The sequence below is a fragment of the Pygocentrus nattereri genome, chromosome 19 (assembly GCF_015220715.1).
Source record: "Pygocentrus nattereri isolate fPygNat1 chromosome 19, fPygNat1.pri, whole genome shotgun sequence".
Lineage (NCBI taxonomy): Eukaryota > Metazoa > Chordata > Actinopteri > Characiformes > Serrasalmidae > Pygocentrus > Pygocentrus nattereri.
This window is the reverse complement of record NC_051229.1, coordinates 38632750-38651614: the sequence shown is the minus strand read 5'-3', so window position 1 is coordinate 38651614 and position 18865 is coordinate 38632750. Positions and strand designations below refer to the sequence as shown.

The following is an 18865-nucleotide window of genomic DNA, read 5'->3' as shown; positions in this document are numbered from 1 at the left end:
CACTGAGCCTCATTTTGACTTGTTTTAAGGACGTCACATCAAAGTTGATCAGCCTGTCGTGTGTTTTTCCACTTTAATTCTGTGTGTGACTCCAAATCCAGGACTCCACTGGTTAATAAGTTTGATTTCCATTGATGATCTTTGTGTGATTTTGTTGTCGGCACATTCAACTTTGTACAGAACAAAGTATTCAATGAGAATATTTCATTCATTCAGATCTAGGATGAGTTATTGGAGTGTTCCCTTTATTTTTTTGAGCAGTGTATATACACACATTATTTCCTTCTTCAACATTATTTTCATATTCTACTAGAAAATTTTTATTGCTTTGTCAACAATTGTTCATTACAATTCATGCCAATAAAGTCATTTGAATTGAATTGGTGAGAGTGAGAGAGAGAGAGCACAGAGAGGGGGAAAGGGAGAGAGAACAGAGAGGGAGAGAGCAACGGCAGAGAAAGAGGGAGAGAGAGTGAAGAGGGAGAGAATGGAGGGCAGTGCCAGCAGTACCGTCTACCTTCACAGCAGTGTGATGAAGTGTTCAGAGGTCGAGCGGCGTTTAGAACCAGTTTTGAAAACCATATTCATCGAGAATCTATTACAACTGTTTTCCATCTTCTCTATTAGCTGAAAGGCGGCCGATATGATACGGCATGTTGTCGGTACTTTGATAAGCATCATGATTTATTATGCTCCACAGAGCACATCGTGAGTATCTTGAGTAACTATTAAAGCAGACTGCACACCTCATTAGAAATACCGATACACCTTAGCAACCAGCCAATAACATGGCAGTTGCCTAGCAACATCTTAACAATCCTTGATACCATGGCAATGGCCTAGCAATACCTCAGCAACCTCCTGGAATATTATAGCAACAGCCTAGCAACCAACTAGCAACCACCTGGGATTTGATGGCAATGGTCTAAAAACATTGTAGCAACCACCTGGGCAGGTTAGTAACACCTTAGCAACCACATGGGATTCAATAGCAATGGCCTAGAAACATTGTAGCAACCACCTGGGATTCCATAGCACCAGCCTAGTAACACCTTAGCAACCACCTGGGATGCCATTGCAATGCTCCAGAAACATCTTAGCAAAACCTGCGACAACAAAAGATTGCATAGCAATGGTCTAATAACATAATAAGCCCCTGGATACCACAGCAACTGCCCAGCACCTTAGCAACCACCTGGGGCGAACATTGCACATTGCAACACCTTTGCAGCAGCCTAGATACCAGAGCCACACCTTAACAACCACCTGGGACAACATAGCAACACCTTCTGGATACATCACTGACTGTGAATATGAGCCGTATGCCTCCTTACTCCTTACTGTGAAACGGACATATACAAGCTAATCTCCGTTTACAGGGTTTCTCTGTGCTTGAGCTTTGGGTCGTCTCACGGTGCGACTGATCAACCTGACAGCACTGATGTGTTTGTGTTTTCAGCTGAACATCCTGGTGGACACTGGAAGCAGTAACTTCGCAGTGGCTGCCGCTTCGCATCCCTACGTCACAACTTACTTCAACAGAGCACTGTAAGAACACCGTCATCACTCACTGATTATCCTGTGAAATTCAGCATTGTGTGGAATTTACACTGTTGGACCTGACTGACCCCAAATGTAGTTCAGTATGTCTAATAGACTTGATTGTGTGTCTACTGATGCCGTATAACTCACAAAAGTTAATAAAGTACAGACCAAATTCAGGCTTCAAGCTGCTGCTTGTATTTTTAGGATTAGGGTTAGTGCTAATGCTGTTAATGAACTACATTGTTTTACAGAAGAACTATTAATTGCAGTTTATTATTAGTAAATTGTTGTATTTACTGAACATTTGTATGTTTTATTATATTATAGTTTTTTAACATTTTTTGAAAACAATAAGTCACTCAATACTGTGGCAACATCACCGAAACGAGTGGCCTGTCTCGGCTGTCCGCCATCTACTGGAACTGCACTATAATGGTCATTTAGGTCATTTAAGATTAAGAGACCCTTAATTTCACCTCTGCGTTTATTACCATGAGCTTTATCTTAAATGCTATGAATATTTTTTTTAATTATTAATTTTAAAGCTGGAACTTTTAATATGTTACGCTGTACAGCCTGTAATAAGCATCACCTCCAGTTCATTGTAAATATTGTGTTTTGAGTTTAAACAGCAGGGGGCGCACTGACCGCCTCCTTTCACTTTTTTTTTTTTTTTTTACATGTCCAGCTCCAGCACCTACCAGACCAGTGGGCGGGCCGTGGCGGTCCGGTACACGCAGGGGAACTGGGAAGGGGAGCTGGGCACTGACCACATCAGCATCCCCCAGGGTCCCAACGGCACCATCACCATCAACATCGCTGCCATACTGACCTCCGACGGCTTCTTTCTGCCTGGCATCAACTGGCAGGGCATCCTGGGACTGGCGTACCCATTACTGGCTCGGGTAAGAGAAACGCCGCCTGCATTACTGGTCTGGGCCGTGTTTGGTTTGGCTCAGTCTGATTTCTGATGACGCAGTAAATGAGCTGTTTAAGGCGTGGCTGCAAACACAGTTACGCACGTTTACACTGTAAACTGTGGGACAGACGCCTGTACTGCATTTGTGCTGTTGAGAATCCATATACACTGAAAAATATATCCAGGCAAGTGAAAACATCTTAAACATATCGAATATTTCTCATAATAAGGTTGTAGTAAGAGTATCGTTAGATTATTTGACTTATTTCTACTTGTTTTAAGTAAATTTATTATTCAATATTACTAATATTTAATAATAATTATTGAAGTGTCTTATTCCATTGGCGGATCATTTTATTTCATGTATTATTTCTTTAAATAAGCAAAAATCATCTCCAATATTTCTCAAAACTGCCCGTGGATAACCTTCTTTTGATGAAATTACTGAAAACACGCAAAAACATCTTGAAATGAGTTAAATAATCTTATAATATTCTTACAGCGGGCTCATTATGGGAAATATTAGATCTATCGACTGCATTTAAGATTATTTCATTTGCAATACACTCACGGCCACTTTATTAGGTACACCTAATTCAGTTCAGTTTCTTGTTAACACAAATAGCTGATCAGCCAATCACACGGCTGCAATTCACTGCATTTAGGCCTGTAGAGGTGGTCAAGACGACTTGCTGAAGTGCAGACCGAGCATCAGAATGGGGAAGAAAGGGGATTTAAGGGGCTTTGAACGTGGCGTGGTTGTTGGTGTCAGACGGGCTGGTCTGAGTATTTCAGAAACTGCTGATCTGCTGGGATTTTCACACACAACCATCTCTAGGGTTTACAGAGAACGGTCAGAAAAAGAGGAAACATCCAGTGAGCGGTCAGTTGTGTGGATGAAAATGCCTTGTTGATGTGAGAGGTCAGAGGAGAATGGCCAGACTGGTTCCAGATGATAGAAAGGCAGCAGGAACTCAAATAACCAACCAGAATCTCTGAGGAACGTTTCCAACACCTTGTTGAAAGTCTGCCATGAAGAATTAAGACAGTTCTGAAGGCAAAAGGGGGTCCAACCTTTTACTTAGTACCTAATAAAGTGGCCGGTGAGTGTGTGTGTGTGTGTGTGTGTGTGTGTATATATATATATATATATATATATATATATATATACATATATATATATATATATATATATATATATATATATATATATATATATATATATATATATATATATATATATATATAAAATTTTTTTTGCATTGTATAAGCTGAAGCTAGTTAGCCACAGTAGCCTGGTACTGTAGCTTTAGTGCTAAAACTAAAGAACCTAACTTCTTACAGACTGCATTCAGGAGCAGAGGGTGGAATTGGGTTCTTTTTTTTTTTTTGTTTTTTTGTTTTTTTATACAGATTTTTGGCCAGATCATCAGTTTCCAGTATTAAATAAAGCCATTTGGGTCTCAAAAATGCATTGCTCCTGTGTCTCTCAGCCAGATCCATCTGTGGAGCCCTTCTTCAACTCCCTGGTGCAGCAGACCGGCATCCCAGACGTCTTCTCTCTCCAGATGTGTGGAGCAGGAGTGTCTGTCAGTGCTACGTCTGAGCCAGCAGGGGGCAGTCTGGTGAGTGCTAGCTTTTCTACTAATCCAGCTCTGGATGCGCTCTCTTAGAAAAGATGCTTCTCCAAGGGTTCCTCAGTAAAGGCAGTGGTTCTCTTCAGAAGGTGAAATGGTTCTTCAGATTGGGGGAGAATGCGTTTTATGTGGTTCTATAGAACCATTTTCATCCTCTATATAGCATATATATATATATATATATATATATAGGGTTCTGCTATAGTTACAATGTCAAGCTTGTAATAGTAGCAGAACCCTTTTTGTTGCTGTATAGAATCAAAACATTCTTCATCAATCTGAAGAACAGTTTCACCATGCAAAGAACCATTTAAGCATGAAAGGCTTCTAAATAGAGCTCATGGTTCTATCACCTTTACGGAGAACCTTCGTTTTCAATTTCTCTGATCCTGAACAGCCTCATGTTGAACAAACCAAACCAGAATGAGCTTCCAGCTGTTCCCAGTTCAGCAGCAGGTCCTCTGAGTTCCACCAGGCAGAGCTTAATGCTAATAGAGCTTAATGCTTATACGCTCTGTGGGATGCTGTGCTATAGATTAGCACCTCAGGCAGCAGCTCATCTCACTGTCCCTTAAATCATATCAGCTAAATGGCCTCAAAGGTTGATTAGATTCAACAGCTCTGCGCTACTAAAGAGACCTGACGTCTCCATGAGCCCCCATCTCCTTTACACGCAGGCAGTGCCCCCCCCAAGAGACTGTGCCTTGTTAGCGAGAGGCTAATTAAGCTAAAGAGAGGCCCCAGCTGAGCGTCCAGTCTGTTAGCGTTTATGGCAGCTCTGAAAGGATAAGTAGTCATGTCATCTGAAGTCTAGTAGGTGGGTAATGTGGTATATCTTGTGCTTTAGATTGTGACCTTGACCTGTTTATTTACAGAAGGAAAGATGCAGTTAATCCATTAATGTTCATAAGTGAAATTTTATATCTGTATTTCTTCATATCTGTGTTTAGATACACTATATTTCCAAAAGTATTCGGTCGTCTGGCTTCACACACATATGAACTTGAGTGACATCCCATTCTTAATCCATAGGGTTTAATATGATGTCGGCCCACCCTTTGCAGCTATAACAGCTTCAACTCTTCTGGGAAGGCTTTCCACAAGGGTTAGGAGTGTTTATGGGAATTTTTGACCGTTCTTCCAGAAGCACATTTGTGAGGTCAGTCACTGATGTTGGACAAGAAGGCCTGGCTCACAGTCTCCGCTCTAATTCATCCCAAAGGTGTTCTATGGGGTTGAGGTCAGGAGTCTGTGCAGGCCAGTCAAGTTCTTCCACGCCAAAGTCGCTAATCCATGTTTTATTAAGACATTATCTTTATGAAGGGGCCCAGCCCAACTCCTGAAAAATTTTATGTGGCCTACCGCTTTGTGGCTGAGTTGCTGTCGTTCCCAATCCCTTCCACTTTGTTATAATCCCACTGACAGTGGACTGTGGAATATTTAGTAGTGAGGAAATTTCACGACTGGACTTGCTGCACAGGTGGCGTCCGATCACGGTACCACGCTGGAATTCACTGAGCTCCTGAGAGCGACCCATTCTTTCACTAATGTCTGTAGAAGCAGTCTGCAGGCCTAGGGGCTCGGCTTTATACACCTGTGGCCATGGAAGTGACTGGAACACCTGAATCCAGTGATTTGGATGGGTGACTGAATACTTTTGGCAATATAGTGTGTGTTAAACCAATGTGTTTTTTTTTCTCTCATTTACTTAATCATAAATTCTCCCTTTTGGTTACATAAGAGTGCTGATTATAAACAAAACTACGGCTGTCACTGTTGAGTTGGTTAGTATTCATATAATCTTCTGCTCATTTTGATGATTAATTTGGCCAAAAAATAGGCTTAAGTGAACAATAGCGGGCTGTTCAGAGCCTTTCAGACGTTCAGAGTGCTAAAATAAACAGGAAGTCTTTGGAAACGCTTCAAACAGTGCCGAAAATCTTCACGAGTGAAGTCAGCGCAAACGTAGTCTATACATCTATTGTTTTTAATTTTGAGATGGCTGTAGGAATATTAAGATTATTTAGCTAATTTCTACGTTGTTTTTACTTGTTTTAATTAAGTAAAATTATCTCACTATTCTGGCAGATCATGTTGATGGTTTAACCTCTTAAGCTCCTTGAGACCACCAGTAGTTCCAAAACGCACTTCATGTTCTTCATAACTTTCATATTTCATAAGCTACATTCAGAAGCTGGGCGTCATATGAGGCTGTAACTCTTCTTTCCAGTCAAATAACAAGCAAGCAAAATTTATTTATATACCGCTTTTTACAACAGGTGTTGTCACAAAGCAGCTTTACAGAACAATCAGTATTACAGAGAGAAAAGAAAGGAAAATCCGGGTCCGAGCCCCCATGAGCGTCGCCAGCGGCAACGGTGGCAAGGAAAAACTCCCAAAGAAGAAGAAACCTTGAGAGGAACCAAGACTCAGAAGGGGAACCCGTCCTCCTCTGGTCGACACCGGACAGCAAACATTATTAGTATGAAGTTTTATAGTAAAGTGGGAAAGAGAAGATCTGAGGGTGAGGACTGCACAGCGCTGTACAGCAAGAAGCTCAGTGGTGGTCAAGCCGGTCCAGAAGGCTGGTGAGCAGCGGCACCAATCAAGGCAGAAGAGGCAACAGCGTCAGACGCACAGGATGGGCAGCTGATCAGCTCGGCAGAGAAAGGAGAAGAAAAAACAGAGTTAGTACTGTAAAGAGTGGCTGACCACAGATTACAGTAAAACAGAGCAGCAGAGACTCCAGCAGGTCTAGACCTGACAGGGAAGACTAATCACCAAAGGCTTGACTGTACAAATAAGTTTTTAGTCTAGACTTAAAGATTGGGGCTGTGTCTGATTCCCGAACATTAGCAGGAAGGTTATTCCAGAGCTGGGGGGCTCTGTATGAGAAGCTCCGCCCCCTGATGGAGCTTTATTAGTTCTAGGTACCAGTAGTGAGCAGCGCCTTGTGATCTAAGTAGGCGTGATGGTTCATAGTGGGAGAGGAGCTCACTCAGGTACTGAGGGGCGAGTCCGTTTAGAGCTTGATAGGTCAGTAATAGGATTTTATAATCAATGTGAAGTTTAACTGGTAACCAGTGCAGGGCTGATAAAACTGGGCTGATATGGTCAAACTTCCTAGTTCTTGTGAGGACTCTGGCTGCAGCGTTCTGGACCAGCTGAAGCTTGTTGAGGCTTTTGCTGGGACATCCAGACAGCAGGGCATTACAGTGTCCAGCCTTGAAGTGATAAATGCATGAACTAGCTTTTCTGCGTCCTGTAGAGATCATGAATTTCTTAATTTAGCGATATTGCGGAGATGCAGGACGGCTGTTCTAGTGATATTAGATATATGTGTGTCGAAGGAGAGATCAGCGTCCAGCACGACACCAAGATTTTTAACAGATGAGCTTCATGCAACTGAGAGATTGTTAAGTGTTGAGTTAGACAGTTTGTTTCTGGCTAATTTTGAACCAAGAAGCAGGACCTCTGTTTTATCTGAGTTAAAATAGTTCAAATAGACGGTGACGTCATTTTAAACCCTTATAATAAAAGAATCTGAACTCAGTTTGTTTTTCTACTGAAAGTCGACCCGTTTCTCCCCAAATCTGGGCTGTAAACTATAAACAGACGGCGTCTTTAAATAAGAAATAATGGACATTTTGACTAGATTTGAAATCATTCTACTTGTCAGGAGTGTAGAAACGTGTGTCCATCAGGCTCTGTTTCTACTATAAGACCTGCAGATGCTCTGTTGACCATTCAGACTGTGAACTAATCACTGAACCAATTCACTGAGAACGTAATTTCAGTTGTTATTTTTAACAAAGTGATCAGTTAAATCAAGGTTTAATCAGGTAATCGTAACAGATCTGAGCAAAACTATAGTTTGTTTTTTTTTTAATTTAAGGCGAATTATTTACAATAATTTGATGTTATGTTGTACATTGTTTTGACCGTTGTACGTTACATTGCGTACATTTGTTATTGGCTGCTTTTAGCTGAAAGTTAACGTAAGTGAAGAACTGACCATATTAACAGACGTTTTTTTGGGCAGCTATCAGAAAAGAAAAACAATCAAAGACTAGAACAGAAATGATGCCATGAATTAAAAAAAGCATCACTCTATTAAAACTATGATGACGCCGCATATAAGCTGCAGACTGATGCGCTAAGATCCTTCTGTATTAAACGATGCAGCCTTTTATACCAGTGCACAGTTTAGTTTCTTTTTCTTTTTTTTTTGCTGTGTTTCACAGTAAAAGCAGTGGGTTTAGTGGGGCATAATGAACAGGCTGGGAGCTGCGTACAGCATATCAAAACACTGAAGAACCACATCAAAACACTGAAGAACCACATCAAAACACTGAAGAACCACATCAAAACAATGAAGAACCACATCAAAACAATGAAGAACCACAGCAATAAACAGCAAAACCATGAAGAACCACATCAAAACACTGAAGAACCACATCAAAACACTGAAGAACCACATCAAAACAATAAACAACCACAGCAATAAACAGCAAAACCATGAAGAAGCACAGCAAAACAATTAAAAAGATTTCTTTAGCAAAAATATGAAAATGACTTAAAATAGATTTTAAAAAGTTCTAATCTATACAGAAAAGCAGCATGTGAGGGATCCTGACACGCGGGACAGTAAGAGATCACGTCACACTCTGCTCTGAGATTTTGTTGCTTTTAGGAGTGATTTTTAAGATTTACTTAATTTGCTTTTTGAATGTTTTCATGATCTACTGCAGCAGAGTGATGGTTAGAATATGTTCCTGTCTTCAGACTCTGCTGGTCCTCCCCGAACCCCTGCCCGTTTCTATGGCAACCACTCGCCGCAGTGCTGTACCTGAAAGCCTGACCAGCCTACCACTTTAAAAAGCATCTCAATCCTATTAAAAATAGATTATTATACCGTTTCCGTCTTATTGCTGTTATTTTTTTGCCTTTTCTATTATTATTGTTATTATTGTTGCTGTTTATTATTGTTGTTATTATTGTTGTTGTTTATTGTTATTATTATTAGTATTATTAGTATTGTTGTTGTTATTGTTTCAGGTAATGGGAGGCATTGAACCAACGCTGTACCAGGGCTCAGTGTGGTACACTCCAGTCCTGCAGGAGTGGTACTACCAAGTTGAGGTCCTGAAACTGGAAGTTGGTGACCAAAATTTAAACCTGGACTGCCAGGAGGTACCAGATCTTCCGTTTTTCTTTTCATTATTATTTTCTCCGAGGTCTGCTTGATGTTTGTGGTGTTTTATGTGCCAAAATCAGTCATAATTCATATTACTCCCTCTCTCTGCCCCTTAGAATTTTAGTTACTGTGCCTTTAAAGCAGCACTGTGTGGTATTTTGTTGTTAGAACTGAAAGGAAAGTCATTACTGAGTGAGGAAGATTAAAATCAGGCTAAAATATGGGGAGTCGCCCTGAAAAGCCTGAAATCGTCATTTAAAAGTCAGAGGGGTGAGTTTTTCATACCATGTCGTACGTCTTTATTCATTGACATCATACACAGACTCAAAATGGAGGTCCTGCTCGATGTTTAGGTCTCAAATGATCTCAAAACCAGCACCATATTGATGAAGATATGATGACTATAGTAGATACTATAGGACTCCCATCCTCAGAGATGCATCCTTCTAGACTGAGTTCTCTTTGAATCCTCTTTAAACACATGCAGAAAAATCATTCATCCACTCGTGGGGGTCCGAGGCACAGCTGTTCTTCTGCACATTGTGTGCAATTACATTTCCACCAGAGGGGGCACCAAATCCCCAAATCCTACATAGTGTTGCTTTAAGACTGATATATGTAAATGAGCTCCTTATAACTTTAATGTGAGGGGGTAGGGCCGATCTGCAGCAGGCAGAATAGATGTATATAAATATATGTATGCAAATGTGTTGGATTTTGTGACATCACAAAAACACTAGACTCAAAATGGGCTATTTTTTTCCACCATAGTCTTCATGGATGAGCAGTATGTTATGTTTTTAAGCTGTATCACGATGTATGTCGCGCAAACTGTTTTAGTAAGAACAAGGTGAGGTTTTACGTGATATTGGCCCTTTAATGCTGTAGACCGCAAGGCTCCATTTGTCTCTCAGTGATTCATAATTAACATCCTTAACGTGTTGTACTATTGTATGCCGAGCAGATACGGCACAGCCTTTGTATTCACGTTATTCTGAGCCTAAACAAATCCTTTCAGTCCAACACATCCATTTAGAGGAATCGAGAGATAGAGAAAAACAGATGATGTGACCTTGTAGAGGCTTGAAAGCATTACACCTGGAAATACTTGGCCAAGATTGTGCCTTCCAAGGCTGCGGAGAGGGAAAAAAGAACAGCATTGAATTTCATGTTGCGTCAATGTGAGAACACACTAATCCGGTTTGTGAAAGCCTGAGAATAACGGAGAGCCTTTTGTTTGTTACACGCTTTGACTAGTTTCAGCCCCTTTGTGCTTTTTCTTCTTTCTTTATTCAGTACAACATGGATAAAGCCATTGTAGACAGCGGGACGACGCTACTGCGACTGCCTGCGAAGGTGTTCGATGCCGTGGTGGAGGCCATCTCGCAGATGTCACTGGTACCATTACAGCAGGATTGTTGCTTCAGAATGTTTGTTTTTTATAAATAAACATCCATAAAAACCTTTTAGGCATTCCGGCCTTAAACTAGCAGTTACCCGTGGTGGACAGTAACTAAGTAAATGTAGTTTTTTGGCATCTGTACTGAAGTTTTTCCATTTTGTGCGAAATGCAGTCGAGACTGACGCGGCTTTTTTCTGAATTTCTACAAACACCGTTTCATTTTATAGTAAATTAGTTTGGGCTGGTTTATGTTTATGAACAGACGCCTACAGATCAACATAGTAAAGGAGCTCATCTGTGATCCTGAGTTTAAAGACTTTTTATTTAAAGTTTTTATTAACTTGAAAAAATTAACAAATTAACAGGCCATTGGCTGCAGGTCAGGGAACTGGCCCTGTGACCAGAAGGTCACCGGTTTGATCCCCAGAGCCAACAGTACATGACTGAGGTGTCCTTGAACCTCCAACTGCTCCCCAGGCACTGTGGATAGGGCTGCCCACCACTCTGGCCACACACTGCCCCCTTGTGTGTGTGTTCACTAGTGTAGTGTTTCACTGCACAGACGGGTTAAACGCAGAGGTGAAATTTCCCTGTTGTGGGACTAATAAGGGTCACTTAATCTTAAATTAGTTAAGATACATATAACTGACTTGGGCTGACCAATCACGGCATTGGTTGGCATGACAAAGTGACTACACAGCAGGTAAAAGTGGCCCGAATCTGATTTTTGCACCAAATCCAATTTTTTTGTTTAGCTGTTCACATTGTCTTTTAAATATGATCCATATGCAACATCAGTCTGAACAGATCAGCTCCTAAACTGACCCACATACGCAGAAGGGCAGTGTTTCACAAGGCTTGTCCAGAGGTCAACAATCATGACGACTAGCGAACACTAGTCGCTCCCGGTTTCGTCTTCGCCAGCATCACAGGAGCAGTCATAAATTTCCAGTGATTGACAGCTGGGCTCATCACCCACAGTGTGTTCGAGTTCGCCATAAAACAAAGGAAAGTTCTAGTCGAGCGATTAGAAACTATTTTAACTTCATTTTTAGCCGTTGGGCTCCATTCACTCCCATTCATTGAGGACTCGCTCGCGGGCGCCCTCTGCTGTTCAGCAGGCCTGTTTGTGATATAATGGGGAGTGGCCAGGCTCCTCATAAACCAGCTCTGGTGACACCACAGAGACTTCCAGGCTGTATGATGTACCTGTGTAATGCATGCTGAGTAACGTAGAGAGATGACACAGTGATGTAGTGATGAGGGATATAATGCCTCACTACAGAATATTACATGGCAAACAACATTTTAAACTGTAGTTTTAAGCTTGAATGGACCTTTAAAGCCATTTTGTACTGTCTGCTCTGGTGGAACTGTCTTGCAGGAGTTAATGGAAACTGTGCAGTGAGTGGTCTTTAAAAGACAAGTTTTTTTGACCTTCTTCTCCATCAGATGCAGGATTTCTCCTCGGGTTTCTTTGCTGGCAGCAAGCTAGCTTGCTGGGTAAAAGGAGATTCCCCGTGGAGGTTCTTCCCCAAAATCTCGATCTACCTCAGAGCAACCAACACCAGCCAGGCCTTCCGCCTCACTGCTCTTCCACAGGTCAGAGTCACACCAGGCATATATATAGATATGTGTGTGTGTGTGTGTGTGTGTGTGTGTGTGTGTGTGTGTGTGTGTGTGTGTGTGTGTGTGTATATATATGTATTTATACATACATACATGTACATATATGTATGTGTGTGTGTGTGTGTGTATTTATGTATGTATACATACATACATGTACATATATATGTGTGTGTGTGTGTGTGTGTATTTATGTATGTGTATTTATGTATGTATATGTATGTATGTATATATATATGTATGTATACATACATACATGTACATGTACATGTACATATATATGTGTGTGTGTGTGTGTGGGGATTCATCAAAGGTTTCAAAGTGCCATATTTTTTCAATCTCATACCAATTGAAAGAGGGGGTCATAAAGTTTCTGACTGTCAGTGAAAGATGGCTATGGAATAATTTAGATATACAAACCTCATATCTCATCACACATGTAATATATTGTCACTGTCTAAAGAAAAATAAGTAACTACAGGAAAGGGCATAAACTCTCTTACCATTTAATGTAAGTTAATGGAAAGAGATTTTTTTTCCAAGCATGTTTTTTTTGACAGTGACGAAATGTAAATGTATGTATTAAAAACTGCTACTGAGATTTGAAAGTTAATGATGCTCCTTGTCTCCGTTCACATAAACACTCCTACACCTGCACAGCTTTACATCCAGCCGGTCACAGACGTGGACGGCACGCTGAACTGCTACCGGTTCGGTATCTCCTCCTCCACCAATGGGCTGGTGATTGGCGCCACAGTCATGGAGGGCTTCTATGTCATTTTTGACCGAGCCCACAAAAGAGTGGGCTTTGCTGTGAGCACCTGCGCTGGTGAGTAGGTTCCTAGTCATCAGAGATACGGAAAGTATATGTACGTTTGACTGTGAGAGACCACTACCTTCTCAAAACGGGGAATCTGTCAGTGCTTCTGTCCAAAACAAACAGGTTCTCACAGATTAATTGGGCCCTGCAGGATTTTGTGTCCTCTCTATTCGTACACACCCGATCCAGCCAGAGAGGAGCTCATAAATTAATTAATGAGTTGTGCTCGATGAGACAGAGCACAACAATGTGCATAGTGAGGGTTCTGAGATTGGGAACACCTGGATTAAGGAATATACGACCCATCTTGAGCCACAGTGAAGTACTTTTGGCAATATAGTGTAAGTAACTATAGTGAAATTGTGTGTAGCTCCACCCCCATTTCTAAACTATTAAAGTGTGAAAGCTGATAGCTGTCAGTAAAGCAGTCTTAACTAAAACTACTGGAGTATAAAGTTGGAATCTAATATTTAAGTCAAAGTTTTATTAGTCAAAGCCACTTATTGGTATTTTTAGCCTCAAAACTTCCCTATCAGCCAGCCGGTTCCTATAGCCTCTTCTTGCTCTTCCAGAGAGCGACGGGGTGCTGATGGCTGAGATAGCGGGGCCATTCCCGGTGGACGGCGGCTGTATAGGCAGTTTCCCGCTGCAGGAGCCTCTACTGTGGGTCCTAGCATACGCTCTGATGGGGCTGTGTGCACTGGTGCTGCTCATACTACTGATCCTGCTGCTGGTGCCCTGCCACCGCCGGCAGCGAGACGGAGAGATCACGGACCAGTCCTCGCTCGTACGCCATCGCATCAAATGATGTCGGGCCACGGCCTCAGCCCGAGCGGGACTGAACGGGCCTCGGGCCGGGGGGGCGGACACACTGCACTCTTCTGGTTGAAATCAGGTGGACTTTCATTATTTGTACATGTCAGAAGCTTCAGCCTCTGCTATCACTGACTGCTTGGCCACTCCATATAATCACAACTGACGCAATAAAGGCCTGAAAGGTTTTTCTTGACCCCTTAAACCCTGAAGGCCTGCACACAAGGAGCACTCCGAGAGTTCTTAACCAAACCTCGATCTCTCACATCTGCAGTTTTACAGTTGATTATGGCAGAATGAGCTCTAAACGTCTTCCCACTGGCTTCTGTTCCACCACACTTTGTTTCAGCCTGGCAGTGATTGGCTGAGAGTATCTCCTAATAATGATCGAATCTCTCAAACTTTAATTGCAATAAACTAAATTGCGCAGGTTGTGTAATGTGAAGCCTGCAGCTCAACTGACACTCACTCGCAACAGGTGCAAGCGTCTCAACTTTGTGAAGCAAACAACGTTATTTCAAAATGATTTTGGCTTCCAATCATATATCATTATTAAAGAACAGGAGACAGAGACTTCGTCCCCGATGGACTCTGAGTGCTTCTAGGCCAGGATGAGTGACGTTGGGTGGGTGATATAGCAAAAATATTACATAACAATACACAATAAGCATCACAATATGAGTTTTTTCTGAGGGTTTTGTAATTGGGATCAGACATAGAAGCACGATGCGCATGACGTGCAGGTCTTTTTTTCCACTCACTGCACTAAATCTAAACAGAATTACACTTGCACTGTAATAAAGCACACAGTGGCTCTTTAAGGACTGACGGTATGTTTAGAAACGTTCTTATAATGTAATGTAATGTGATGTAATTACCCACAAAATCTTGCTGATGTTGCACCATAAAGATGTAGTGATTAGACCTGCTGCCTTCATCACAACCCAGTTAAACAAGCCAAAAATGAGAGGAAAACAAATCTACACTGCAAAAATTGGTGTCCTGTCCAGTAAAATTCTATGAAATATTGTCAATAAATCTAGTATTTCTCCTGTTGAGATTACTGTAAGGTTAATTTAAGATCATTTATCCTGTTTTAGACATTTTTACTTGTTCTAAGTCATTTCATTAAGTAAAATGATCTCACTATGTTGGCAGACAATTTAGCTTGTTGTAAGAAATGAGCTTGAAAGCAGCAAAATGATCTGCCAGTGTAGTGAGATTTTACTGAATAAAATGACTAGAAATGAGAGAGATAATCATATCAGAACAGCCATCTCAAAATATTAGAAATACTGACTAGATTTGAGATCATCTCACTTGACAAGACACCATTTTTGCCGTGTATGAGGTGGAGAAATGAGAGCCCCTCAGCCGAGAGGTGGTCTGCCTGGTAAGATCTGGCAGTACAGCATTGCCTCTCATGTATCACTGCACATTGCAGAACATCAGGTCTTCTGTTCTTTCCTCATTATGATCAAAAGTGGTGAGATTCCTGCAGTAATCGATTGTATGATGTGACGGACAGGCTTTCGTAATTTATTAACACCGTTCAAGGGTTTCCCCGGAAACAAAGGTGTTAATTTTGTGTTAAGTTTGTGCTGCAGTAACAGCCTGGCGGCACAACTTGGTGGCCTCTGTTGGAAGAGGATCCACCAGAGCTGGTTTATGAGGTGCCTGGCCACTTTCTCTTTCTCCCGTTCTATCAAAAACAGGACAGTGAATTGAGAGTCCTCAATGAATGGGAGTGAATGGAGCTCAACGGCTAAAAACGAACAGTTAAAATAGTTTCTAATCACTCAGCCAGAACTTTCCTTTAGTTTTAGACAGTGGAAGGATGAGTTTCAGTAAAACAGCGGAGAAAACTCACCTGTTTGTTTCCTTTATTCTACAGCAAACGGGTTTCGGGCAGCAGGAGGCGGGCTTTACTGCTAGAGCAGGATGATTGATGGGCGAGCGGAGCAGCTCATTGGCTGTTCGCTCTCACTGACATCATGAACATACATAAAACACTATTTTAAATTCCTATAACTCGAGTTTAAAAGCTCTTAAAATATAACAGCAGTGTTCAAATGTTTTATGCTGCTCTGTGTTCAGTGAATGTATTATTTTACATTAAAAGTGTTTAAATGTTTAAAAATGTGATTTTGCTCAAATGCTCCGTATCAACCCATTCATTTTGGACTCGCTCGGGAGCGCCCTCTAGTGTTTGAGAAATCCAGGAGACATTACAGAGTGGAAATTCTCTGGAGCGGCTCACTATGTAGATGTGAAGGGCTCATTCTATTGAAACAGTTGATTAAACAACAATGAAATTGTTTACTATACTTCATTTCTGCTAATAGCTCCCTCTAAATCCTACACACTGCCCCTTTACCTGAATGTGATCAATAGAAGGGGACACTAGATTCTGGACACTGTTTATCTTCTCACTAGTTGCTGAATAATAAGTCTGGGTTTAAAGGGGATTAAGGGGTTTAAGGGGTTAAGCACGCTTAATTCTTCCAATCTGAATGGCAGCATTCGACAGCCTACATGACGCATACATAAACATTTATAAAGGCTTATTCCAGAAGCATCCGCTGTCATGAATGCTGCTTTAGTCGATTTTGATGTCGTTTCACACTTGCAAGTGTTGTGATAAACACTTTTTGGAATAAGCCTTTATTAATATGTATATAGATGTATGCCAGTTGTCATGAAAGGCTTATGTAGCCTTATGAACACTGTTTTTCAGTGAACGAATCTTATTTCCGGTTAAATGAAGTTTAGTCTGCTATCTGAATGAAGCATAACTGGAACAACTCCTGCAGACTGTACTGATCAAAAACACAATGGTAGCATATTTATTTGGTATATTATTAATGATTGTTCATTTTGTATTTGTTTAACATCTCAAATGTTGAATGTACGTTTCAAATTATGCACATGAATGTTGATTCTTCAGCAGAGGTGATTCACCTCCAGACAATCAATCTCCTGTTTATTACGCTTGATTTTTAATTTTTTTTTTTGGTCCTTACGCTCCCATTCAAAAGTCTGGAATCAGCGTTTTCCATAATATAAAACGAGCATGTTCACACATTATTATCATTACAAATAATTAACAGGGATATTAATAAAATTAAGAAATGTTACCTGCATCTTGATGAATTAATTTCCATAAAGACTTGTATTTAAAATGTGACTTCTTATAAACAGTTACAGTATAAAAATATATTTTAAAAAAATGAAACATTAAATAAAGATTTTTATTCTAGACTATTGAAATCTGTACTGTATCTTATGTGAAAACTGATTCCGAGCTTTAGACTGGTAACGTATATCTACAGTTAAAGATTTTATACCATACAGACACTTGACTGTATTTGATTGTAGTAAAAAATATTACAGGCACATAAACGATCAAACATGCACTGTACAGTATAAACAGCAATGGTGTAAAATGAGAACTGTAATAAATTCTTTGCCAAAAACTTTGACCTGTTTACAATTACTGTTTTTGTCTCCACCTGCTGGTCTGAGGTGGAATTACAGGGAAATAAACAGCAAACCACGTCCTGAGCTCTTAAAACACAATCAACTCTTAAGACACCTTTAGTTGTTGCAGCAGAATATAATGGATGGATGGAAGGATAGTAGTTGTTGTTTTGCTATGCATCCAGTTTACATTACATATTTATTTATTATATATAATAAATGACCATAATATAGTTATATACTTCTCAGTATATAACTATTTATACCTTATATAACTAGTTATACCACTTTTCAGTACCTTTCTGCTTTCTGGCTGATGTTTTGGTCACTTTTGAATGTTGGTGGTCTTTCACACTCGTGGTAGCCGGAGACGGACTCTACAACACACACAAGTGGCTCAGGTAGTGCAGCTCATCCAGGATGGCACATCAATGTGAGCTGTGGCAAGAAGGTTTGCTGTGTCGGTCAGCGTAGTGTCCAGAGGCTGGAGGCGCTACCAGGAGACAGGCCAGTACACCAGGAGACGTGGAGGAGGCCGTAGGAGGGCAACAACCCAGCAGCAGGACCACTACCTCCACCTTTGTGCAAGGAGGAACAGGAGGAGCACCGCCAGAGCCCTGCAGAATGACCTCCAGCAGGCCACAAATAAGAGATAAGATAATCCTTTATTAGTCCCACAGCGGGGAAATTCACAGTATTACAGCAGCAGCAGAGTAACAGGAGTAAGACACTCAGTAGTAGAAACGGGAAACAGTATAAACATTATCATTATAAATAATAAAAATTAATGCTAAATCTCGACTATTTACAACAAAATAAGGATAATAATAAAATAAAATGAGTTGCATATAAATCTGTATTGCACTTAGCCTATTGCACAATGAAGAATGTTCGCATTCTGAATGTGTGTGTGTGTGTGTGTGTGTGTGTGGTCTACTGGCAGCAGTGCTGGTTGTACAGTCTCACAGCAGCAGGAAGGAAGGACCTGCGATAGCGCTCCTTCACACACTTGGGGTGAAGGAGCCGGTCACTAAAGGAACTGCCCAGTGCTGCCAGAGTCGTATGTGTATGTCTGCACAAACGGTTAGAAACCGACTCCATGAGGATGGTATGAGGGCCCGACGTCCACAGATGGGGGTTGTGCTCACAGCCCAACACCGTGCAGGACGCTTGGCATTTGCCAGAGAACACCAGGATTGGCAAATTGGCCACTGGCGCCCTGTGATCTTCACAGATGAAAGCAGGTTCACACTGAGCACATGTGACAGACGTGACAGAGTCTGGAGATGCCGTGGAGAGCGATCTGCTGCCTGCAACATCCTCCAGCATGACCGGTTTGGCAGTGGGTCAGTAATGGTGTGGGGTGGCATTTCTTTGGAGGGCCGCACAGCCCTCCATGTGCTCGCCAGAGGTAGCCTGAGTGCCA

General features: G+C 41.3%; 1 protein-coding gene across 1 annotated transcript in view; it reads left to right on the top strand.

Moving 5' to 3' along the window:
• Positions 1-14147, top strand: part of bace2 (beta-secretase 2) — a 28098-nt gene extending 13951 nt beyond the window's left edge. The window contains exons 2-9 of the mRNA XM_017723523.2: positions 1460-1548; positions 2234-2450; positions 3958-4089; positions 9160-9294; positions 10595-10696; positions 12153-12302; positions 12987-13155; positions 13719-14147. Coding sequence (XP_017579012.1) covers positions 1460-1548; positions 2234-2450; positions 3958-4089; positions 9160-9294; positions 10595-10696; positions 12153-12302; positions 12987-13155; positions 13719-13954 — 1230 coding nt within the window. The 3' untranslated portion in view covers positions 13955-14147. The remainder of the gene's footprint in view (positions 1-1459; positions 1549-2233; positions 2451-3957; positions 4090-9159; positions 9295-10594; positions 10697-12152; positions 12303-12986; positions 13156-13718) is intronic.
• Positions 14148-18865: the final 4718 nt, after the last annotated feature.